Source organism: Sinohyriopsis cumingii, chromosome 1, assembly GCF_028554795.1.
Source record: "Sinohyriopsis cumingii isolate HCF-2022 chromosome 1, ASM2855479v2, whole genome shotgun sequence".
NCBI classification, from domain to species: domain Eukaryota; kingdom Metazoa; phylum Mollusca; class Bivalvia; order Unionida; family Unionidae; genus Sinohyriopsis; species Sinohyriopsis cumingii.
The window spans coordinates 68236281-68263447 of NC_142961.1; the positions used below are offsets into that span (position 1 = coordinate 68236281).

Genomic DNA, 27167 nt, shown 5'->3' on the forward strand with positions numbered 1-27167 from the left:
TCATGGAGAGGTAACTCTTGACAACAATCAAAGCAAACTTCCCCTTACAGAATCAGAGAAAAGGTTAGAGAGATTGCAGCTTGTAATGGGACAATGATGCCTTTGCAACAGTTAAAGATGTGTCAATTGCCCTTGTACATCTTCAAATTGCCTTCTACCTGGCACAATCATCAACACAATTTAAGAGCTGAACTTATTTCTACACAAGACTCTCCTGCAAGAGTTAGGCATGTATTGTCCAGGCTGGGATGGAAAGCCAATGACAGTTAATGGAGGCTTGGAGAAGGAGGAACTCATCTTTCTCTCCCCTTTATTAAGATGTTTAAAAAACATGTGTGCATCTTTCCACCTAAATTTGTTTTATTGGTCAGTTGCTGAAACTGCTGTGTTGAATGGGATTCTGCCTCCTATTATTTTGCCATGATCAGATCTCTGTTGTGGCTGAGACTGAAGCAAATGAAACACCAGAAAAGGGGGTAAGGAGAGCTGGCAAGGCATCTCATGTACTGCCTACTTCCACACATCCTCAATTTGACTGCCAAAACAACAGTGGAGAACTGAAAGGTATTGAACACAGAGCAAGTGAGTGATGCAGTTTCAATGACAAAAAGCAGAGAAAGGTGTCTTGTCTCTCTAAGTGAAGGTTACAAGATGCCTTCAGGGGGAGTGGTCATTGAGTGGTGGGCATTCGATTTGCTGATAAAATAAGTTGATTCCTGTGCATATTCATTACCAGATTTTTCAGCCAGATGAAAAAAATCACAAAAGATGCCTGGTCAAGCATTGAAAACATGTTCTATATAGGTTTGGATGTCACGTGAAAAATATTTTAAAATGGTGGGGTGGTCATATTAGAGTTCCCTAGTCTTGCATTTTGTCTGACATACAATTGGAGATCTCCTTAATCTTCACTGTGTTAGTTGATGGAAGGAGAGGTGCTCATCTTTATCATCAGAATCAATCATGGTCTTGACCATGTAGACCTAGCTTGCCGACAGTAGCAGAGGGCACTTGACTGATGATATAATGCAGAATTCATCTCAACTGTAAAACTAAACTCTGTATATTCTATCATTGGTTTGGAGTGGGCCAACTGATCCAGGTTAACCCCACCATCATTCATTGCAGGTGGGGATATCCTATTCCAGCACAAATTCAATGTTTACAAATATCGAAACCATGTTCACATACATCATATCCAATGGAATGAAAAGACATGGCATCATCCTTGAGTACAATGTGGTATCTATCCACACAGGATATGCCATCAACTTCAGACCCACTGACATAATTGGCAGACCAGCAACCAACATAGTTTGTATCACTGGACAAACACCAGGATGGATGGAAGGGCAGCAATGCAGATGGACCAGTTGTGCAGGTCCTCATAACATGTTATACACAACTGGACAGTTTGTAGCACAATTTGTCAAAACATCTGACTTCAGGCTGCTAACAATTATAGCAGGCCAGCTGAATTGGCTGGTTGGAAATGTTTTGGGCAAATTCTGTTCAGCATTTCTTGCAAAGTAATTTAAAACTATTTATATTTTTAGCAATGGCAGCCCATTTTAAGAAGAATCAGTATCAGCTGTATGAATTTGAAAGCCCTCTATGCCATGATGCTTTCTGCTAATTTTAGTCTCATTCCGTTGAGTGGTTTTTCAGAAGTCTTTTAAAACTGTTTCTATATTTTTTGCAGTGGTGTCCATATTTGATGACATATTGTCATATTTTGTATGACTTGAAAGGTCTTCATGCCAGGATGTTTCCTATCAAGTCTTGTCCAACCTTATTCAATTGTTTTGGACAAAAAGTTATTTAAAATTTTTTAAATTTTTATAATAACAGTGGCCATATTTAATGGCATACTGGCATTGTGCATAAAAATTGGAAAGGTGTTCTTTCAGTCAAATTCTACTCAGCAGCTTCTGAAGTCATTAAAAAAATAGTTTTAGCAATTGTGGCCATAACTCAGCAGACTGGCATAAGTTGTAGAAATCTGATGAACAGACATATCTTTGCTCAAGTGAGCTTAAAATAAAAAAGACCAAAGTTACCATTGTCTTTAAGTAAACATAAATATCAATACTAGACCAAGGATGCATGGAAATAAAAGATGAATTTTTAAGGGATGTTGTGATGCAAGAGCAATGCATTACTGATCATATCGCATAAAAACTGTAAACTGAATAACATCCAGTATATGGGCTGCCACCTAGCAGTGGCAAGGTGAGACAATTATGATCTCATGAAGAGAGTTTTCTTCCCTAAGATGCTACTTTCATACCTACATAATGTACAGACTGGAAAGACAAACAAAACTGCATTCAAGGTACAATTCAATTTGAAGGGAGAGGAGCATAATTCCTAACATTAATGTGTCTGTATTCAACACATACCTTATAAACTGACCTGAAATCATCATTTAAATGACATATTTCGATGGATGGATGTTTAGGCAGACAAGGTTAACACAATGTTAATCCTACTATTGTTTTGATAGGGCATAAACTCAACAAAAGATGCAAAAGATGTTAAACTTAATTAAAATCCTGTATGTTATACAGCAAAGACCTCATAAGTCACTATAAGTGGACTCCTGTCTAATCATGTAACCTGGAGTTCAATGCAAGGAATGTTGGTGATCAACAGTCATGAAGCTTGGGAGTTTTATCTCCTTTTGTCTCACATTTTGCACAAACAACACAGAAATATACTAATTTATCATTCTTCTTTCCCTTTTTCAGTACAACTGCAGTTGTTTACACTTAGATGAACAACTGCCACAGGCCTTGAACTTAAATACCTACAATGTACCATCTGTTTTAGTATTTAACACACCCAAGTGCATGCATTGTTAGACTGAAACCTGCTAATGCATCATTAAAATTATCAATGATAGACTCTAATCTGCTGGCACATTATGCAACAACAGATCTGGGTCTATGCTCTTTGTAGTTAGATGTATATTATACACAAGCAAATAATGTATGTATATACTTACAGAAGCTTTTAATCCTATTCAAAAGTCTCTCTTCCTGTTTAGTACTTAGTATCACTTGTGAGGGTCCCACTTGCTTCAGGACTACAAACAAAAATCCCATTGTTATTAAACACTTGTGAGGGTCCCACTTGCTTCAGGACTACAAACAGAAATCGCATTATTAATAACATTTGTGAGAGTCCCAATTGCTTCAGGACCACAACAGGAATCCTATTATTAACAAACGCTTGTGAGGGTCCCACTTGTTTCAGCACAACAAACAAAAATCCCATTATTGATAAAAATTTGTGAGGGTCCAACCTGCTTTGAGAGTGCAAGAAGAAATCCCATTATTACCAATAATAAACACATGCGAGGTTCCCACTTGCTTCAGGACTACAAACTGAAAACCCATTATTATTTTTGCTTCAGGACTACAAACAGAAATCCCATTATTATTAAACCATTTGTGAGGGTCTCACTTGCTTCCAGACTACAAACAGTATTCACATTATTATTAAACACTTGTGAGGGTCCCACTTGCTTCTGGTCTACAAACAGAAATCCCGTTATTAATAGACACTTGTGAGGCTCCCACTTGTTACAGGACTGCAAACAAAAATCCCATTATTAATAAACACTTGTGAGAGTCCCACTTCAGGACTGCAACAAAAATCCCATTATTAATAAAACTTGTGAGGGTTCCACTTGCTTCAAGACTACAAATATAAAAAAACAGTATTAATAAAACTTGTAAGTGTTCAACTTGCTTCAGGACTACAAACAAAAATCCCATAATTAATAACACTTCTGAGTGTCCCACTTGCTTCATGACTTCAAACAAAATTTCATTATTAATAAAACTTGTGAGGGGAACAATTGCTCCAAAACTACAACCAAAATTCCTAATTTTAATAAACACCTGTTTAGGAATACAATCCACAATAAAATTATTCCAAAACTGTCACCAATTTATATTTAAAAAGTTAGTACTATTAGCAATTGCATCTGCTGTGGGAAAATAAGACTTTTGCTATTGCAACTGTAACTAAGAATTATTAAATGGGGGGAGGGGGAAAACTTCCTACTGAGACAAGAAAAACCAAAGTTTGCCCCAAAGTATTACTAAATCATTGATCCCTCACTAAGTGCAAATTCTAATAAAAAGTGTATCACAAGCTTTCTCTACAATGCAACTATATCAGTTCACTTCAAACTCAATAACAAATATGAATTTTTGCAAACACAATTTCTAGCACATGAGCTTGAAATGTCCACATGCATGCTATTGTTATGGTATTATGTATTATCAATACTTTTTGTAACTCTTGGTCCATGACTGTATCTATATTATGTGTAGTTTTTATTCATGTCTTAAATCAAGATATTAGAGAGCTAAATTTTTGTACTTGGGTATAAACTTATATTTAAAGACATTACAAGTGTGGATTGCATAGGATCTATAAATAGATGTCATGTTTCCAATAATAAAACCTGCTGACAACTTTGGGATAATATCTTATTGGCTGGAGGGTTTTAGAAAAATTAAGTTATTTCCCATGGGAGGAGTTAGGTCACATGAATAGTTATTTTGAAATATTAAATTGAGTAGTGTCATGTGGGGTATATTGCAACATATATAATCAACTCTTGAAGGTGTATATAAGGACAGAACTGAGCAATCAGATTCATTTCTACTTCAGATTCTTATTCCATTTGTTGAAATCAGTCTGCAGATGTGTTCGATGTGTTTAGATAATTTGTGAGGAGACATCTGCTAGGATTATTTATTGGAGCTACAAAGTGCTCAATGGACTAGAGTATTATTCTGAAACAATTGTGAATTATTCAAAGGTGTTCTGGACAATACTGTTGTGATATGTATATTTGAGGATCTGAAATTTTCTCGAAACTTAATTTCTTCGGGACTTGATTAGAACCTTTTGAGATTATATTTTTTTCAATTTATAATACTCATTTTATAACATTTATATAATTAAATTGTTTGTTAAGTTTTACAAAGCTTGTTGGTTTGGCTTCTTTCTGTTACTTAGTTTATGACCACTGAGTTGTAACACTGTATTAAAATAGATGTAACAGTAAGAAGTCACCCAGAAACAATAGCCTCACAATCAAAGTGAAGACTGCTGACCTGTGGCTGTACGTTTAAAGATCTGACTTAAAATCATGCATGAAGCAGCCTTGAAATATTAGGGTACATATCAATCTTAAATGAAACAGGTATGTAATTTTTAGGGAAGTAAATTAATTTTATTTATGCAATACTTGCCCATCGCTATTGTTTACTCTTTTATGCCAAAAAACCCATCATCCATTGATATGAATACAACCTCTACAAGAGTGAAACATTGTCAGTATGATGTAATGCATGCCAAGTGTGAGCCCACTGGATAGACTCCCAATGTTGCTCATAATGAGGTGGTTAAGGTTTAAGAAGGGGATCTTGGCCCAAACCCTATTCCCATACCATGAAGCCACAGTATGATGACAGTGTGATGATCAGAGGATAAAGGTTTGTCAACAGATGGATCACTCAAAACGGTGTTGTGGTGATCTCTCCCATAGGGAGTGTGTGGCTCTACCTCTGAAGGGATGCAACAATATTTTCCTTGTGCATTTTGAACATTTAATAAAGTCTGGTTAAGTATCCCAAGAAGATTTTTTTTGCGGCCACATTTTCCCACTGAATTTATTGACATTATTCTGTTACCAATGAAGACTGACAATAAATAATTTCGTAGCTTCCAATGATATCACAGGTTCTTTCGTACCATGGTATTCAATGTTTTCTGTAACTTTCTGCACAGCACCACCTATCATGTACTTATCTTATATACAATGGATAAACATAAGTTACTAGTTCTGCATCACAAGTTTTATTTTGGGAAAATGTTGGAACTGCAGGCAAGTGCACTATTTTATAAATGCACCCCGAATTTCACTTTTTCAAAAATTGGTTATACCCATTGTTCTAAAATAATATCTATCAAGTCCAGAAGAAATTAAGTTTCGAGCAAATTTTAGATCCTCAAATTTCACAACGGTATTCTCCAGAACTCCTTCACAATTGTTCCAGAATAATATTCTAAAATCTGTATCTTCTTAAAATCGATGCTACTGTAACAATGATTTTATGTAAGACTCTGATCACATGATTACCATGTGATCTACAAATCAAGAGACCGAAACTATGGTAGCAAATATGAGTCAAAATGTGAAGGATGTTAATGTTGTTTTCCAGTGGCTTTCACAATTGACAGGTGTTGACTTAAAAACTTTGTTGTACACAATTTATTACTTTGGGTTGAAACACCTGGTTTTGTTTAAACAGTCTGGTCAACATATAGTTTCATGCTCATGTTGATGTGCCCACTGACAAGCTCGTACCCCCTCCCCAACAAATGGTTGTACATATGCATTGTTATAATTCTCTCAGTTAAGATTTTGTTGTTGGACGTGACAGAATGAGAGCCACAGAAGCAGCATCCAATTTTCAAACCAATTTACAATTTGTGTAGCATATACAACATGAACCTAACATTAGTACAAGCATAGAACATCGTAAAGATATTTATTTGGTATCAATGCAATATCAGAGTGATGCCCCTTGCATAACCTGGAATCTACATGGCATCTATTTATCGATGTTTCCGCACAAACATCTGATTTAAACTGGAAATTAAATTGAATGTCCTAGATGTCCTTAACAAACCGAGTAATCAGCTAGGACTCCGGTCCTAGATGTCCTTAACGAACCATGTAATCGGCAAAGACTCCGGTATCTTGCTAAATAAAGTATAAATAACATTCAATCTCTAAAAACATTAATAAATAAATAACTTAAAGAGGCAATATCTAAAAACTTATAAATAACATAACGTAGGAAGCACACCCTAAACACCTCGACTAGCAATACCATAATAACCTTGAAAATCTCTTCATACATGATTTCTACTAAAAACCTCTATAAACAGCATAGAACACCCATCCCTTTTTGGAACATTTTGAGAAGAAGAAAAAAAAAGAAAAAACCCACCCAAGAAACACCAGGAAAATGCAACAAGAAACCAGTGATGTGAAGCAACCAGGACCATTCCCGAGCTCTCCTTCCCACTAATGACAGCCAACCATTCAACTGTAAGGGACCTTTATGGACCCACAGATTGAGGCAAAACTATCAGGGTTCCTTGAACCCATAAAAGCCTGGGGGAGGTGGCACCATTCCTTTCCCCAGGAACAACTAGCAGGCTGCGGTGCTATCAGAAAAAAGTGGCACATGCACAATTGTGCGCACGCCACTATAATTAAACTCAACAACAACAACAACAAATTTACATATTCCCTGAATGCTAACTTTAAGACCTGTGCCATATCACTCCAGTACATATATTTAATGTCAGGTGTAACGTGCCTGTTTGTATGTAGTGTGTACAGAGAACACCCCTATGTTCTTTTTCTGTGTAAGATAGAGATGTGTGTGTGTGCATGTGTGTGTGTGTGTGTGTGTAAAAGGCATGAAACGGGGACATTAGTGTGAATACACACCAACAGACCGGCGACATAACTCGAAACGGGAACATCTCCGTTTTGTAATGTCGGCTTCAATGAAATGCAAAGGCCTTATTTAATGATACAAACATTAAAATAAGTGTATCTGAGCATGTCCCCATTTTGTTGGTATTTTTTCACATCATGCTATATACAACAATACACACATCCCACTTGACTCAAAACCTAGTGTGTATCAGTCGGAAAACTGCGTCCCCGTTTACACGGTAAAAATTCACACTGTTATGCTGTCGGCTTGCACATATTGCTTGTTTCCAAATTACTGTCGAAAGATGGTATCAAGAAGAGCTAACAGGATTTAAATCATTTATATAAACATAGTCACATATATATCATATATTTTCTATTTCAACACATGGGTAGTCCAATGCTCACAACACATTTCACCAAATTAGATCGGGAACCAAGAAAGCTGAATAAAAGGTTTCATGCAGATATTATGCACAATTTTTAAGATGGACAAGAGATTCTAGCAATTCATCTGTGCTTGTAAATTTTATTTCCTATTTAACTCTGAGCCATGAATATATGGATAAGAAATACACTGGAAAATATCAACATAGATTTAAGTTCATTCAAATGTGGTTAGAAGCATAATAACAAAAAGTCTACATGGTAACCACAACAGAATACCATTTCTTTCCTACAATTAACCGCATTAGAGGTAAATCCGACAAGTCAAGATTGAGCCAATAGGAAAAAAAAACAACTTTTCTAAGTCCTTGTACATGGCGCCAGTCATAACACTGAAAATACCAGCCTTTATACTCAAATTTAGTGTTTCTCGATGTATCATAAATGTGCATGCTGGCTGAAGCATAAATAATGTGAAAGAAAACAATCTGATAAATTTTTTTTGACTCGGAGGTAAATTATAAAATATGTCACATTCTGTTCTCGTTTAGTCAGTACCTTTTTATATTCTCTCTCCCTATCTCTCTCTCTCTCTCTGCTTCATTACTTCTGTCTGTCGTTCTTCCTTCTTGCCAGTTTCATTTCTTTCTGGCTGTACGTCCCTTGTTTTCCCCTTTTTCTAAGGATCTGATGATAACAGTTGTCAATTTTTCTCCAATCAATCAATGACAACAAATACGCAACATTAAAGTTACAACTGACTTCACTAAGCGAAAGGCAGAACATTAATAATGTTACATACAGAGGTCTCTTTAGTGAACAAATCAAACAAACTAGAATAATTTTCCTCTAATTAATGCATGACCACCAACAGCACAACTACACATTTACATCACAATTTCACAATTGCCTGCCTACCTCACAAATGCATTGTTTCTCCTTAATACATTTCCGTAACATAGAGCCGGTACTTAACTACCATAAAATACAAATCACAACTCAAACACCAAATACCAGGAACTATTTTTTCAATCGCAACCTAAGTCAGTCAAATCATGATTTTAAGCCTCATTTCGCCTGTAACTCTACACTATATTTACCATCATAGTAAGAATAAAAGGCGTCTCCAGATAATGGGGCAATCCCTTCTTGATCATTCAACTGTATGGTTTACCAGTCACTATCATGAATACTGCACATGGCGTCACACAATCGATCCACACAATTAGATTTTAATAGGGACTATTTGGCTCCAGGGATTATGCGGCTCTGACCTGAGCTCACTAAAACTAAACCCTGCCATCATACAAAATAAACGTTTGGTGTGTTTCATATTGAAGAGATCTTATCAAGCATGGGCTTATTAATGAAGGGATTGCACTAAAATGGAAAAATTTTGTACACCTAAGATAAAAATGTGTTACTGTGTGGGACATTTTAAATTCTAAACCGTAGTCTTGTCAATAATATTATTTTAACTGAAGACTGCCATGCAGATCTTTGATTATTTCATTTTAGAAAAAGGGACACATTCTTTGTATTTTCACACAATTCTGACAATTCAACTTCTTCAAACTCCTGGACACCATTTTTACTTATATATCCAACCAGGGCCGGCGCTACCATATAGGCAAACTAGGCAGCCGCCTAGGGCGCTGATTTCAGGGGGCGCATTTCTCCAAATCAACAACAGTTTTGAAAAATAAATAAATAAATTTCAGTTTTATTGAGGATTGTTTTTTTATCCTGGTTTATTTCATACAGGGACAAATAATCAGGTATCAAGTAGTGCTTTTTTGGGGATGTCCGAACATTTGAGCGAAAAAAAATTACCCTTGGTCTGTGCTCAAATGATGAAATTTTTAAAAAATTTTTTTATTGTTTATAAATTTTGAAATTGGTATTTTCCTTGGGGGTGGGGGGGCACCAAAATCTAACCTTGCCTAGGGTGCCAGATAGTCTGGCGCCGGCCCTGTATCCAACAAACATTAATATATAAAGATTCAACATGATAAGTTTAATTTAGTTTATTAATATGGATGGGAACTACATGTATCAAGCGAAATTACTGCAGTATTTAGATTGAATTGATTTCTATTTAGAATCAAAACACATACTTATTGAATGTCCCCTATTTGATTGTATAATTTCTAACACTGTGTATATGTGTGTGTCCCCATTCTGATGGCAAAGATTCTCATAGCGTTTCTTCGAAATTAGAAATGATATGTATGTATCAAATGCATATTAAAATAGATCTTTATCGCTTATAATTTGTTAAAATAAAAATGTCCCTGTTTTGATGGTAAAACTCATATGTCCCCATTTTGTAGGTTTTTCAAGAATGTGTGTGTGTGTGTGTGCGTGTGTGTGTGTGTGTGTGTGTGTGTGTGTGTGTGTAATTTGGATTTTTAATGTAGCTTTAACAATTTTTCAGTCATACTGCTACAATGTCTGCAGTGTGGCAGTTTAGAGTCATGTCTAGCACCGGGGGATCATGCCACAGACATGTAGCATCATGTCCCACCCAGTTACATTATCCTGACACCAGGCCAACTAGTCCTACCACTAACCTCCCAATGCTGAGCGCCAAGTGAGGTAGCTGCTACAGTAAAACCTGTTTTGAGAGACCACTGCTATGAGAGACCACCTGTCTAGCACTGGGGGATCATGCCACAGACATGTAGCATCATGTCCCACCCAGTTACATTATCCTGACACCAGGCCAACTAGTCCTACCACTAACCTCCTAATGCTGAGCGCCAAGTGAGGTAGCTGCTACAGTAAAACCTGTTTTGAGAGACCACTGCTATGAGAGACCACCTGTCTTCAGAGACCAGGTTCTCCATGTACAGATTTAGAGATTATATAGTGTTATAACCTGTTATGAGAGACCAACTGTCATGAGAGACCATTATGTTTTGGCAGAAGGGGTGGTCTTTCAATACAGTTTCCACTGTAGTACCATTTTTATAAGTCTCTGGTATGATTTGGCCATGGTTCGAACTCATGAACTCAAGCATCCAAGGCAAATGCTCTAACCACTTAGGCCACTGGAGCAGTCTGAAACTTTTAGTGATTAAAAGTAATAGACTCCCGTACAAAAGCAATGAGAAGTGTGGACATCAGAAGGAAAATTCAACATATGGAATAAAACAACACAAAAAAAACAAACTGTATTAATACTTTATTCCATTATCAATCTAAACCAAAGAAATACAACTTTTTCTACTTTAGCAGGCTGTCATTTTCCCATTTTCACATGACTTATCGTTACCTAGATAAATGAGATAAAGATAGAAAAGTGTAACCAACTCTATGGTGTGGTAAACAAAGCAAACCATGACCCTAAATGGAACCAAATTCCAGAGGGAAAAAAGATTACCTAATATGATTTGTAACAGCAAACAGATAGCATAACACTATTAGAGAGAAATAATTGTAGAGGCCCCGTCGTAAAAGCAGATAAAAAACACTGCTACATGCAAATATTTTCTGTTGAATCATGGCATCAACACAACATCCCTAAAAAATATAAACTATCTGCATTCTTTCTGCACATGACCATACCAAGGGCCAACAAGTTGCACAAGTGGACTGCATCATTCTGACAATTCTACACTCTAGAGGAGGATATATTCAAATCAAATGCATAGTGGTTTGTAAACAATATCAATGAACAAGCAACTGCTGCTATGAAATTTTGTTTTTGTTGGTTTTAATGGTACTTTTAACACATTATTGGTGCAACTTGAAAATATTTTCACTTTTTTTTAACTTTACCTTTAGTTTGGAAACATATAGCTACTATTGTGCTGAGGTGCCATAAAATAAAATGCTAATAAAGATATATATATATATATATATATATATATATATATATATATATATACAATAAAAATAACATGGCATTTAAAGTGTTGGTATAAAGCAAATTAATTGATATATCAATACTACTGGCATATCAAATTGAGACCAGCCCATGGTGCAATAATACAAATATATAAACATTCTTTCAACCGCAGGTCTATAGATCAATGATGAATTTCTACTCATTCATTTATCATAGATGACATATAAAAATAACAAAAAAAAGTATTAGTAGTCCCAGTTTTCTAAATGATATTAAAATGGTACATAATTTCATCGGGATCCTTTCTTTTTTCCATTCCACTCTCATGCGTAAATGACAAAATATGCGCAAATCTGGAGTGTGAGAGTAAAACATTGCGCTGGAAGAAAACATTAAAACTGAACTTATACCAAGTAACCTACATTAATTTGGATCATCGTAACGGTATGTTTACGCTTTCCTTGGGATCTATCTACAGTGTTCATAATATCAATGATACATAGTTGCAATAGCCAGTGACACTAGGCCTATATGTTAAATTTGTCAACTACAAGGCCCATATACTGTATTGTGTTTTAATACCTTGTTGTTGTTTCTTAATACAATGTTCTAAAAATCGATTATTAATTATTAAATATAAAAATGTCCAAATGGTTGCCCCTCCTGTCTCTCTTTGAGGGTTTGGGGATTTTCGCTTGTGTCATACGACGATGTCTCTGGACCTATGAATGATGGTAATGTTAGTCAAGCCATCCAAAGAATAAGAGACAGAGAGAGAATTTATAGTCTTTAGAAATGTTAATTAAAGCAGAATAATGACTTAGATGAACTGTCAATCTATTAAAATATTTTAATTACCTCTTGTTGGTTCATCATTTCACTTAGTTTCTATTCCATGCTAACTTCCATATGCCAGTATGTGAATGCCTGACAGTACAGGTTCAGTGTACAAGAAACTAACCATGTTTGCAGTGCACTACTTTCTTCACAAAAACCCTATTTCAAGTTTAAATCATGAGTGTGTCTTATATTGATTTAATAAATGTGAATAAAAATAGAAAATGAAAATGAAAACAATCAACTTATCAATTTGTACATGTCATTGTGAATAAGAAGAAAAATCGTAGAACTACATTTTGTAGTAGACACACTCGCAGGGACGTGAGTTGTTCATTCACTCTGTCAATACACAGTTGCCAGGAGCATATCTTAACCCCATTCAAAGTGCAAATATGTGTATTTGTATGTAATATAAATAAACCCTAGTTAACTTTTAATGAAAAATTTATACATCTCGTGGTATATCACTGATACAGCATATATACTATATGTACATTCTATATATATATACACACGCACACACTCTCCTACTGTCGACATAAAATACACTGAATATTTATCAATAAAGATATAGTTATTCAATATAATTTTTAAAAGTTAGTTGTTGAGACAGCCATCACAGCCTTTTCCTGTTGACCAATACCAGCCTGATAGCTTTTTCTTTTTTCTTTTTTTTTATAATCCATACTGAAATTTGTGTTTAGGGCCTGTACACAACACTAGTTTCATATATGAGGACTGTCTTGAGAATAATCACCCTAATTTACTTAATGTATGGAATAACACCTGTCCTTTTCCATCAGAAGATTGGGGCCCGAGTGTCCGATTGGTCTAAAGCGCTCTCCGTTACAGATCACTGCCATCTCACCTCTGCCTGCGTGGGTTCAAGTCTCGGATTTCACTAATTGGGTATGTGAGAAAGCTTGCCAGTAGCTTCTCGTGGGTCGGTGGTTCTTTCCGGGGTTTTCCCAGGTTCTTCCTCCACCATTAATACTGGCTGCCATGTATAGCCTATCGTGTGCTGAAAAATGGCGCTAAACCCTACAACAACAACCATCAGAAGATTTGTTGTACTATGTCAAGTTAAACAGATCAAACAAACATTAAAGGGAATCTTGTCATGTTTCAATTGTTACATCTGATAAAAGAACACTTGTTAAGCCCTATGAGAGCAACCATGAGAATTTTCAATGTTCCAAAAGAATAGTAATGGCTGTGGTCTTAGTGATTTGTCATCAAAATCACTAACCTCATGTTCATGGATTAATAGTAATTTCAAGTCATCCAATGACCAAATGACAAAGGAAAAACCTTGCCAATGATGTAATGAAGAACACATACATTTGTGAACAAGTTGATGATTATTCATTTTGAGAATCTTCTAATGTGTTTTCCAATACTGATTTTAATATTAAATATACAGGTAAGATTGGTTCTTTGGTGTCCCTGCTATCACAGTTGGATATTTTAAATGATGTTGCAAAAAGTTTAAGACATTAGCTCCCACTGGTGTCTCATGATCTTTTGCTGAATGAGAAAGAGGTTTTTTTGGCATAATACCCATATGGAACCATCTCCATTCACACAAATAAACTGTCTCTAATCTGGTGTTTCAAAATAAAGTAACATGGGCAACTTATAATAACTATGAAATGTTTGGAAAACACAGAGTTTAGTATGAATTTTATCATATAATCTTTTTTATCATGTCTTGAGAGACAACCCTTTCTGCCAACAAAAGCATTCTCTCATGACAGGTGGTTTCTCAAAACAGCTTTGAGAAAGGACCAGTTTTCAAGGTCAAAATTCAACACTGTTTGAAAAAGATTTCTCATCATAACATTATTGCCATTGTGTGGGTTTTCACAAAAGATCCGTCTATCCAGTAGCCAGACTCATCTTTTCCATTGTGGTTTACAAAAGTCTTTACTTTTTAAGCACTCTAGGTTACAAAAAGTTAAATAAAAGTTGTTCATCTCTGTTCTTGTGATCTGCACATTCTTGTTTAAAACAATCTTCACACTGCTTGCAGACCCATATAAGCAGTCATTTTTACAAATGATTAAATCACAATCAGTGGCTTTTATAACGGTTTTTGTGATGTGGTTATTCACAGCAGTAACAAAATTCATATTCTGCCTAAAAATCATGTTAACCTGTTGCATTCTGCAGGCTGTCACTAATGACATAGTATTTAAATAATAAAATCGATCCATGCAAAACATTTGTGGTAATAAATGACAGGTGGTCGCTCATAACAGAGGTCACTTAAGACTGGATTTACTCTACTATATATACCAAATGCAAGCAATGAAAGTGTACAGTTGATCTGAATACAAAGGATCTCACTGACTCAAGTTGTTAGCACTCTAATACTTGAGACCACTTATTAACCAGAATACTTTCCAGTTCTTATCAAATCTGTATAAATCAAAAGCAAATTCTACAGTTGGATAAATGACTTTTTGCTCGCGCTTCAGAATTACAAGTAAAACATGCCGTATCTGGCATGGTCATTAATAACAAAATCAGAAATTACATTTATGTTTGCCCAATAAGCATCATAAATCCATTGCCAAAACGATACGGCTCCAGGCCCCAACAAGGTAAGGAAAAGTATGTAGAACACCACTTAGTTTTAATTCAGTTTTACCTCTTTCAAGGAGTTTGAATTCATCATTTTCTAGTGCATCGAGCATCATGAACATCTGTGTTGTATCCACATCATAGTATGCCACACCTAGCTTCCCACCATGCCACATCACTGACATATACACCTGAAATAAATTTTATTTTACATGGATATGAAAGTACCTACATAAAAATAGTCTCTTAAAAACACCTAGACAATACCAAAGAATTCATTGAATGCTAAATCTCATCCAGCATGAACCCAATTCCTGTACCATCCAATACAGCAAGGGTGATTATCAGTTCAACTTATTCTTTGCATGTCTGGAATTCAAAAAACAATAGGAAGTATACAATGATTGCTACCTACTGTAAACTCTGGAAGCTAAATGTCTTTACAAGTTGTTTTTTTCTTCTTGCAAAAGTATATTAGTCTGAAAGCAGAGGAAATTCTAGAAATTACCCAAAATTTGGCACACCACTATCATCTATGACATAATCAAATCAACATTTTGCTCAGTCACAAAGATGTTGTAAATAGTTTTAATTATGTAAATATCAGAAATGTCAACAGCCTGAATTTTCTCCAACTGATATTCTTAGTAGCAAAACCTTGCGAGCATCTTGTTTACCAAATAGCATAAGCACAAACAAACAGCCATACTGCTAACTGCAACTGATTATTTTGAACCCTGTTTAGATATGCAATAGTGTCACAAAAACAATGCTAAATGCAAAAAGCTGACGTCATCACTAAAGAGAAAAATATATTTGTATGACCTACATTAACTAATACAGTGATACTAAGACCTCTCAAAACTAAAGCCTCAGTAAACAAAACTTCCTTGTAAGATGAACTGAAATCTTTTCTTGTTCCTGAATTTGTAATCTATTTAATTTCAATGAAATTAACTTGGTAAAACGCAACCCTCTGCTCTGAAAACTGACAGAACACTTTTGTCAAAAGTGTCATTTTAACAAACTGAAATGAAACCTGCAAGACTGAAACTTAATGTGTCTGTTCAATATACCAAATTTAGCAAAAGACTATAAATGTAGTGATATATGGCTAGTGAAAACAATAGGTAATTAACAATCTTTAGTCGATATCTAGTTGAAATGCCAGCTTTCAAAGTAACTGCATAATTTATATGTAAGCACACACAAAAAAATAAGTGAAACACCAATGCACATGAACTGTAATAGAAAAATTATGTTGGACATAAATAATAACAAAGCATTAATACACGCTTTTCATATAAGGAGCTTTAAAATGATGACATCTAATCTCTGGATGAAAATCAAAGAACCCTAAGTAAACCGAAAGTACCTGAGCTGCAAAATTAATAAACTGTAAAAGAAACTATTTTTAGTAACAGCAGCCTTATTTGATTGTGGATCAGCAACATATGTACAAATATTAAAAAAGCCTCTCGTGCCATGATGCCTTCTATCAAACTTGGTGGAAGGTGGGTGGGTTTGGAAGTCATTTCAATATTTATCTTAGTAAGGCAATATTTGATGGTGGATTGTCATCAACTGCACAAAACTTACAGCCTCCACTACAAGAATACTTTAGGTTATTCTAGTCTTATTATTTTCAGCAGTTTTTGAGAAAAAAGTTCAACTGCTTGTTTATAATTTGTAGTAATGGTGGCCATAATGTATAGCAGATTGGTGTCAGATATTCAAATTTTGAAAGTTATTCATGCCAGTAGGATGTCAGATTTGGTCACATTCTGATAAGCAGTTTTTGAAAGGAAGTCATTTAAGTGTTTCTCTAGAATTATCAATGGTGGCCACAACTGATGACTGATTGACTACATTTGTAGAAAACTGAAAGCCCTTCATAAAATAATGCTCTCAGCCAAATCAGTCTAAATTTCCCTGGCGGGTTTTAAAAAGGTAAAACAACAAATACAGATGGGTGGTGCATGGTGCACAACACATGCAGGGCCATAACATATAATCACTTTGCTTTATGGCCATGAGAACTAATAAAATTAAAAGTCATTGTTCGTACTGAAATTTCAACTGACTATATTGTTATGATCATGCACTTTTTCCTGATCCCGGTATGATTAATTTACAATATACAATATGGATTTCAGACTGATATGCTGGTAGATGCACATGTTTTAGTTGCAAAAAGAATAGTTCTTTAAATAAAGAATCCTCTTAGTGGCTGTTTTATTAACTTATGGCTCAAATACCTTACAGACCCTGTTATCAGTAAGTCAGTATAATAATTACTGTATTTACTCACAAGTTAAGCTGCAAATAACAAAGATCCTGTTCTGCTGTAGCATAATGTGCTTGCAGATCAGGGTCTGTTGTTTGTTCCACTGAATACTCAGAACAAACTACACAGTCTCAGATCTGCAGAGCATTATGCAATGGCAGATCTGGGTCTGTGCAGTTTGTAGTTGGACTCATAAGCGAGTATATATCACACATTAAGGTAATATCATATCTGGCAATCTGACATTACTTATGACTAACAATTAACAATTAGTGAATATAAACATATGATGAATTGTTCGTTTGTCACTGTTTAGATGACAAACAAAAAATATATGCCACATGTATATTCACTTACAACTGCTTAACACTAGAACACAAGAAATTTAGTCTCAGTAAATGCAATGAGTTTCTGTACTGATGGGAAATTGATAACAGATGAAGAGACTGGCAGGCACATGAATTAACAAAATACACTCAATATACCATCTATTTCTCAAAACTGGGTATATAACATGAGTACTGTGATTGGTACATTGTAATGCCTGCCATGTTTTATAACAGTCTATGTTGATGAACTTACATATCTGTGCAGAACCTGCTTTTCTTCTTTCAGCCAATGACCTTTACCCTTAAACTTACGGGCTTCTTTTCTCCATGAGTAAGCCATCCTCAAGATTTGGTCCAGGTATATTATGTAGAAGTAATGTTATTGTGCAGAAGGGGCCCCGAGTGGCCGAGTGGTCTAAAGCGCTCTCCGTTACGGGTCACTGCTATCTCACCTCTGTCTGCATGTGTTCGAGTCTCGGATTCAGTTGATGTAGGTATATGAGACAGCTTGCCAGCAGCTTCTCGTGGGTCGGTGGTTCTTTCCAGGGTTTTCCTGGGTTCTTCCTCCACCATTAATACTGGCCGCCATGTAAAGCCTATCATGTGCTGAAAAATGGCGTTAAACCCTACAACAACAACAACTACACCATGTGCATACCATCCATAAAATTTGGTAGCTGCAGATGAAGAAGAACTGATGTTATTGGGTGGAAACCATTTTTCTACTTTGATCTTTAGAATTTTGAAATCAACAGGCTTCTTCCTTACCAAAAGTGCAAACCACTCACAAAGTCTTGTAAGCGTTGACAGAGAACTCAAATTATTGAGTGGAAACCATCTTTCAGCGACAGAGACCATGACTTTTGAGTTGGTAAAAGACAAATGGATGGATGTAAGGACAGAGAGACATCAGTACATAATATGTTCTGCCTTATGACTGGCATTTAAATTTTTTTAAACAAATTACTTATTTGATATAATTGTATTAATGTCTTTAATAATCTGGATAACTTATATAAATTCATTATAACCATAAATAATACATCTCTAAGCTACACAGTTATATAGCTAAAACACCAACAGCTGTCCCCAAGTGAGTAATCTGTAAAATAAAGTGTCATTTCCTATCTCATCATTGTTTCCTTGGCCCCTACTTGAACCATTCATTTTCCCATTCAACATTTTATAAAACGAAATACCTTATTGCCATATAGATTCATGCCTTGACGTATTCAGCATGTACAATACTTTTTTCTACACGCATCTGCATGCCTCAAAAAGTTATTATGACTTTATGGACTTACAAAAAGTACTAGAGCAAACAACTATAAGTTTTGTAAAATTTAACAAATAATTTATTTCCATAGAGAATAAGAATTGAAAAATTTAAAACTAACTAGTATTGCAAATTAATCCCAAAGAATCCTCAAATTTCTAACAAAAGTCCTAATGAATAAATACTGAATCAACTTGAGTGGTATTCCAAATAATTTCCAACAATGAAGGTGCTGATGTGTCTGTAGTGGCATGTAGTCTCTGATGTACTAATGTTCCAATGGCTTGAACTGTAATAATGTGTCAACAGTCTTCCGTTGAACCACAGTAACATAATCCAAGGATTGCTTGTCTGAATTCACTTTAATTCCCAGATAAAGTCTCTTTCCAAGAATATTACAGAGCACCTTGTATTTCCAGAGATAAAAAATTTGAATTAAATAATTTCACCCAAATCAAACAGTGAACACAACAAATGATTCTACCTCAAGATCTTGTAGCATGAATAAATAATTTTCCCAGTAAACAAGATCATAAAGCACAATACATGGCCTATTGCACAATTAGCATTTTCGATTTTAAATAAACACTAATAATGAAAATGTCAGTTCAAGTAGATTTGGTTACAATAACTATAATGAAGAACATGGTAAACACAATGTCCTTGACCCAGATAAAAATAAATATGTTTACTTCTATTCATAATGATCCTAATACTAAACCTAACCTATACTCGCTGAGAAAATATTAGCTAAGTATTAGTTGTTTACAGAATTTTTAAAAACTCAATGATTCTGGTCAGGTAGACAGAGAACTCAATTTTGAACACGGTCAGCTACAAAATACAAATTTACATAACCCATAGCATATAATGAATAAAATAAACTAACAAACAATGCAGATTAAATATATAGATCAAAGTGCACACCCCTCTTTGTGAAAATCCAAATAAAAATATTCCTAATTTATAAATGCATGTCTCAGTCCTTGCATTCCTCAAACACATGGTATCATTACACTCTCCATTCACCCATCCACCTGTCCATTAAACTCATGGCCGTCCATCTGCCTGTCCATGTCTGTAAATTTATCTTTTCCAAAACTGCTCAGTGGAAATTCATAAAACAGGGCACATTGGGTGCCTACATGGTATCCATCTGCAAAAGGGGTTTTAGGACCTTTCCCATGGGTTCCTGGGCAGTGTCAAAGGTCAACTATATGAAATCTGCAATTACTGTTACATTTCTGAATACAGTTTTGTAAAATGACACAAGCATGTAGAGACTAACAAAAAGCACTTCAAGAAATCTGTATGGATGGACAGAATACACAATTCTAGCATGTTATTCAATATGCAAGGAGACAATTACCTGAGCATCAGTGGAAATGTCCAATTCATCTGGTTCTGCTGTATTATTCATGTTGGGAACACTTCGTATATGGGTAATATTAATATCATCTTCCTCTGTCTGCACATCTAATGTCTGATGTCCCCTAGCTGAGGTGGAAGCATAGCTTCTCATCCCTTCCATGCATGTTGTAACCTGCCCATTCCGCCTCACAGTTACTGAGGATGGGGTTTTCAAAGAGTTGATCATTTTAACTGAGTCTAACTGGAAAAATCGGGAGGTAGAAGACCCTTTTGATCTGGATGGTGTGCTTTGAGAACTAAGGAGGGGTTTCTCTGTTAACGTCGTGGATACCCTATTTGAAAAAAGATTTTGGGGCCCTGAGGATGTGTCTGTGCCTATGACATCACCAAATCCTGATGTAGTATTTTTGCCTTGAGGACATGGTGTTTCCAATCTAGCTGAAGACTCCTTGTTTGATGAGAGATCTTTTCTTCCTACTGGTGTGCTCCTGTTAGGTAGCAACGTCTTTGACTTGGTTAATAGGCTTTCATCTTTTGAAGAGTCAATTTGTTCAAATGAAGTGCCTCTAATAACAGGACAAGCACCCTCAGAGAGAAATGAATGCAAGTTGTTGGTCGAAAGATCCTTTAATCCAGATTGATAACTTCTGCTGGATGGGAAGGGTTTCTCTGAAAGCCTTTTCACTGAAATGCCTGTGGGTCCATAACGAGTATCTCCACTAGGAGAATGCAGTTTCTCATACAAGTTTGAAGGTATTTTCTTGTGAGGAAGGGAGGGATTTATGTCAATGGATGCACATCTCTTTTGTCCAATACTACTTGACTCCAAAAGACCTTTCTTGCTTGATGGACAATATGGGGTTGAGTTCACAGATGAAATTGGATACTCCCTCAATGAAAAACCTTCAATGCTTTCTGTACAATCTGACCTGATGGGATCATAACATTTGCTCCAACTGCCATTCTGAAGAGTCAAATTTTTTTCCAAACAACTTTCCCAACCAGTAGATGATCCCCTTATATCATCAGTCCAAATCCCTGAAGGAGCAGATGGTGAACTAGTTGGTCTAGTTGGATTTTCTCTATGATGCGGATGAAGAGAGTGAGTCGTTTCAGAGACAAATGATCTACTGAAAGGTGTTTCTCTTTTCTCACTGCCAAATCCATAACCACCTGATCTTGTACAAGATGGGCTGCTAGAGGAAGATGAACTTAAAGCCGAGTTTATATGGAGAACCTTCCCCATGATCTCCATAGTACATCTACCTCTGGAAGGTTGAGGAGTTTTGATGGTAACCTGGTCTCTTTCAGACAGGTCACAATTAAGGGGCTGACCTTGATCCATGATAGTTTTTCCATTACCAGCCCATTGTCATTTCCAAGATGCCTGTTAATTCCATGAAAACTGCTTTAAATCCTGTCAGATTCAATTTCACACAAAAAAGTTAAATGTAACTAAAGTCAGTCTCCTACAGAGTAGCTGAGATTACTTCTTCATGTTTTGCAAGAGACAGACTTCAGCTTTGTCATGTTGGACGATAAATGAAAAGCTCACTCTTAGCACAGATTTTCCAAAGACATGTGGGCAACTTTGAATGTCCTCAAATATGTATCCTGTAAAAGAAATAAATGCTATCAAATTATCACAAATGACTCTTTCAATCCAACTTTATAAAAATTTTGAGTAACCTATATCGGAAAGATAGTGGTCAAGTTTTAACTTTATGGGTGCATGCATATTAATTTTATAATATCATTAGTATGGTATGATTTAGCCCGTTTTATAGTTTGATACATAATGTGCAAACATATTTAGTTATGGAATAACAAAATGATGTCATTATGTCACAGACTGGAGAGATGTAAAATTTAAAACATCAAAAGACATATGTTTACATCTACATACAATTCATTTCTTCACGCTAATCTGTGGATTTTATTGACAAAAACTTTTCATCTTCTTTCATGAAACACTGAATGATTTCACCAATCCTTACAGAAGACAAAAATCATTAAATTTACTTAACTACATGCTTCATCTGAAATAAGCACTCAGATGATATCTTCCATTAAGTAACAACTTCAAATAACATTATGTAATGATGACTCAGATTTTGACAACAGGTGATCTCTAAAGTTGGTGACATTATGGCAAATCTAATGGAGACCAGACTCAATGCCTACCCCTTAGGGCATGCCAATGCTTGGGTCTACTGCTTGTTCACTTTTGATTGTTTATGTCTGCTGAATGAAAAGCCAATTAACAAGACTTTAAAGCATTTAATTATAGTATTTGGGGCTAAGAATCCATTCAAAGATTAAGATCTTTTGTGACATGGTCAATACTAACATGTTTAAGGATCTAAAATCTGAGTACGGACTAAGCTAAACTGCTGACTCAGTGATCCATAATAAGTTTCCGTTGTATTTTTTGCACAGCATGAAGCAATGGATACATTTCAGAGGTATTTAAGCTTTCCACGAAATCTTTTCTTCTCCTAAGCAGGACTGTAAAACAACATTGTAGCATCTTCATATATACATGCAAGGGTGCTACAAGGTTCTACACCATACACTTTCTCAGAGAATCAAACAAATGTCAATGAAATGAAAGCTTTTCAGTTAGAGTATGCAAGTGCTAGACTATACATCATGTATCACTTATGAGCTACTCCATTTTCTTTCTTGTATAACTCTGTCTATTCATTAGGCTGTCCCCCCTTTCATCTGTTCTTACATTTATTAGAAACAAATGCTTTAGTACTGAAAATTATTGAGTGAGAAAGAAATATTTATAACGTTTACATTATCTTTCTTTTTGTTTATTATTTATCATTCCCATAATTTAGAAGAAACAGTGGATTAGTGGTTAGTATGCTGGACTCATGACTTAAAAGGTGTGGGTTCAAATCCCACCACTGGATCAGCCTAGTAGGTAGGTTAACATTAGAGCCTGGTACCATGAAAACTTGTGTACCATGGTATATTGGTATTTAAGAATGTACCACAATAAATACCATGTCATGCTGCAATTATAATAACAACCAACACTTTTTATTTAATTTCTATGTCAGTACCTGAAGAAAAAAAAATTATTTTAGTGTGATTTATTACAAAACCACACCATATTATATCAATGTTATTATTTGGAAAAAATATTAATTATCTTGAGTTAAAAGATAAAAAATTCAGCAAGAAAATCACAGGTCCCACTCACTGAAATTAAATGGGCAGTATCATAGATGAATTTGCTATGTGTATGTGTTATGGATATCTGTATCATCTATTTAATTTATAATATAGTTTCATTTAAGTCATTTGAGTTTGTGACATTTATATTTTAAATTCTATAATTCAGTGGCTGGCGAGCACTATAGTAAAGTACATATACACTACTGTACATTGTAGGAATCTTATTCATAAACCAAAGCCGATTGTTTAGGACAAGTCAACAACTATTTAGGTTAAATACACTATGCATTAATTTGAATGGAAGTAATGTAAACATCACGTGAAATTAGAAGCGCATTTGCCCTGTTGAGCTATCATGTTGATTAGTTCAATAGTTTGAGAAGGTCATAACATGCCTGTTTAAGTTACTTCAAAATGATGCAATTTAATTATTTGAGAATCTCTAATAAATCAGATTCTGTTGATCTGATGCATATATAGAGACTAAATAATGTGAATACATGCACCACATATTATATTCTTCAGCCTATGCCAGTTCTGCAAGAGTCTTTGAGAAGAAATTGTGACTTATCTATGTTCATTGCATTTAGAAGAGTGAAAAATCTTTAATGTAAACAGTCAGTATATATTGGTTCATGTGAATTTATTCAAGGACTTGAATATTTCAATAATTCAGGTGGATTATGTTAAACTTTCAAGGTCTTCAGTGATATTCTACATTCACAGGATTACCTTGAAGTAAAACCCTTTGGATTTATAACTGTGATTTTTCAGTGATGATAGCACATATGTACAAAAACACATTAGAACAATCATTCGGAATACCTTTGGACAGTTTCTGGATTTTGAGAAATCAGTGAGATATTCACAGTGCAATTTAGTCAAGGAACTCATACCGTGTAAGTTATTTTTAATTCTTTCACTTTGATTTTATATTTTATTTAAATACATTTATATTTTGGAAAATTGAATACTTGCTGGGTTTACATAATGTCTTGTTACTCAAGTTTAAGCCCCTAGACATAACAGTATGTAAATTATTGCACAAGTTGCAATCTAAAAGCTGTAACTAAAGTTGGTTGATTAAACTTACACTCAAGCTAATACTGTGAGAGCTTACTAATAAAAACAGAAGTGCTGATACTGAAGCATACAATTTACGAGCTACACTACAGATGTAATAGGCAGGGAAACTTTGAGTGTGATGCCAACACCCAGGCAAGATATTCATCAGTAAGGGCCAGCAAACATAAAACACTTGCTCAGCAAATGAGAAAATAATGGACTTGAGAAATTACATAAAGTTCAGACAGAAAACAAGTGTGCTCCTGAAAATCAAAGGATGATTCACAGTCATACCATGGAATACATATATTTAACACATTCACATGATAGCAAATAAATAAAACATGACGTGTTGTTTTCTAATTTGGTTTTTTATTTAATCCAAATATTTTTCCAACAGTTGGATCTGGACTGAATATATTTCACAACATATTCCATTAGTCACAGCATTGGCACATGTGATCCATATAAATCATGTGATTAAAAAGGATCATAAATATAACTACATTTGTAATATTATTCATTAATTTGTGACAGATACAACTGTTTTGTAGAGATCATTTTTTTAAACTACCGTGTCATGAAAAATCACTATTAATATAAAAGTTCTAACACGTTTCCTCAGGAATTTCCATACATTCCTTACTGACAGAAACAACCAACATACTGATAGTGAAATAGTACCTTGATATGTACTACTGGAAAAAGGTACTGCAGTAAACCTGTATACTGCTCACCTTTAATTACTCTGGCACATGATGTTAAGGCATTTTTCTTCAGTTGCTAAAGCACTAAATCACCTAGTAGTGATGCTTTGCAGTAATACACCACAGAAAACCACACCATCCAATAACTAAAATTATAATTACTACCTTACAATACTGAATCAACTGATTGGAGGAAGGAATATTTACCTTGGATTGGGGATTCTAAGTCCCAGAAAAAAAAACAATGCAGTAGTAGCTGGAAATCCATTACTATTAAAATGTTGGTACATGTATATCACTTGTATTATAAAGCAATATGAAATTGTTTTTTTCAAATGATGAAATTTTTTATCAACCACAGAAAAATTATAATCACTAGAGGTTTGAGGTACACAGTATTACTGATATACCAGTTTGCCATATTTTTTTTCCAGTGGTACATATCACAGCACCTTTCAATTTTACCACTATTTTTGAAGTTTCTGTCTGGATGAACCATTTAGAAATTCCAGAAGAATTTTGCTAATAATTTAATTATATGAAAATAAACACATTTCCTTTTTCATTAAAAAAATAATTTTTGGATTGCAAATTAAATTATATTTATTATCCTTTATACAAGTCACTTCATGGCCTGGGATGTTGTGAAAAATATATGGGCACGTACAACTTCTGAATAAATTTTGGATTGAAAAAATATTTCATTATTTAGTTATTTACTTGAGTATGTTCATGTGTTAAGTATATGTATTCCTTGCAAAACTGCAAATCACCCTAAGATTTTCAAGACAGCAGTTGTTTTCCATTTAAATTTTATATAATTTCTTTAGTCCACTAAATATTGTCTTGTTTCTTGAGTTAGTGTATTTTATGTTTATGGTCCTATTTGATAAATATCTTTACAGAATTGGGAGTGGCTGCAATTTTCTTTTGAGCTGAGATATTTAATTTTTATTTTATCTCAAGATAAATTTTTTCTAAGATATTATAATGGGTATAATGTTGTTTTATTTTGCTATAAAAATCAGAATGAGATATTTTTCCAGCTATTGACAAATGGAAATTATTTTTTTTTTAAAGTCCTAGGCCTCCGCCATTGAACATTAAATTGTTGTGTTCATCCCTAATATAATTGTGATATACAGTGGTATGTATCACAGTATGTTCAGCATGCTATGGAACAAACTTTTTTCTGGTATGCAGCACTATTGTGAACCTCATCAATCAGTAACAAATTGTGCAATGGGCAAAAGGTACTGAATTACTGCGGCTGACATGTATTGGACAAAGTGTATCAGTTTCATAAAAAAACAAGTCTGCTGAACTGAATCGAGACCCAAAACCATCCATCAGTATCAATACAGGCTTGGGGATTGATTTATATGAACAGACTTTTACAGGTCGTTTGGAATAAAGCTTGGGCCAACATTTTTTAAAATTCAGAACTTGATCTGCATGATTTTAAACAAGAACAATTTGGGGAATTGGGGTCTCAGACAATATTTGGGACTGGTTACTTTTTTTTCATACAAGAACCCCTTTAAAATCCTATATGCAATCCTTGGTAGTAAGTATGTTCACTTCATTGATTAACTTTTACATTACTGGTAGAAGTGTAATCATATCAGATTCCACACACACACACACACCATAAACTGAAGTCTATTTTATGTTAAAAAAAATATTCTCCAAACCAGCCATAATTCATTTTTATCATAAATGCCACTCATC

General features: G+C 34.8%; 1 protein-coding gene across 1 annotated transcript in view; it reads right to left on the minus strand.

Moving 5' to 3' along the window:
- Positions 1–22080, minus strand: part of LOC149807063 (mutS protein homolog 5-like) — a 163226-nt gene extending 141146 nt beyond the window's left edge. The window contains exons 1-3 of the mRNA XM_089961387.1: positions 20471–22080; positions 15277–15400; positions 3008–3088 (exon numbers count right to left, since the gene is read on the minus strand). Coding sequence (XP_089817513.1) covers positions 3008–3088; positions 15277–15400; positions 20471–21817 — 1552 coding nt within the window. The 5' untranslated portion in view covers positions 21818–22080. The remainder of the gene's footprint in view (positions 1–3007; positions 3089–15276; positions 15401–20470) is intronic.
- Positions 22081–27167: the final 5087 nt, after the last annotated feature.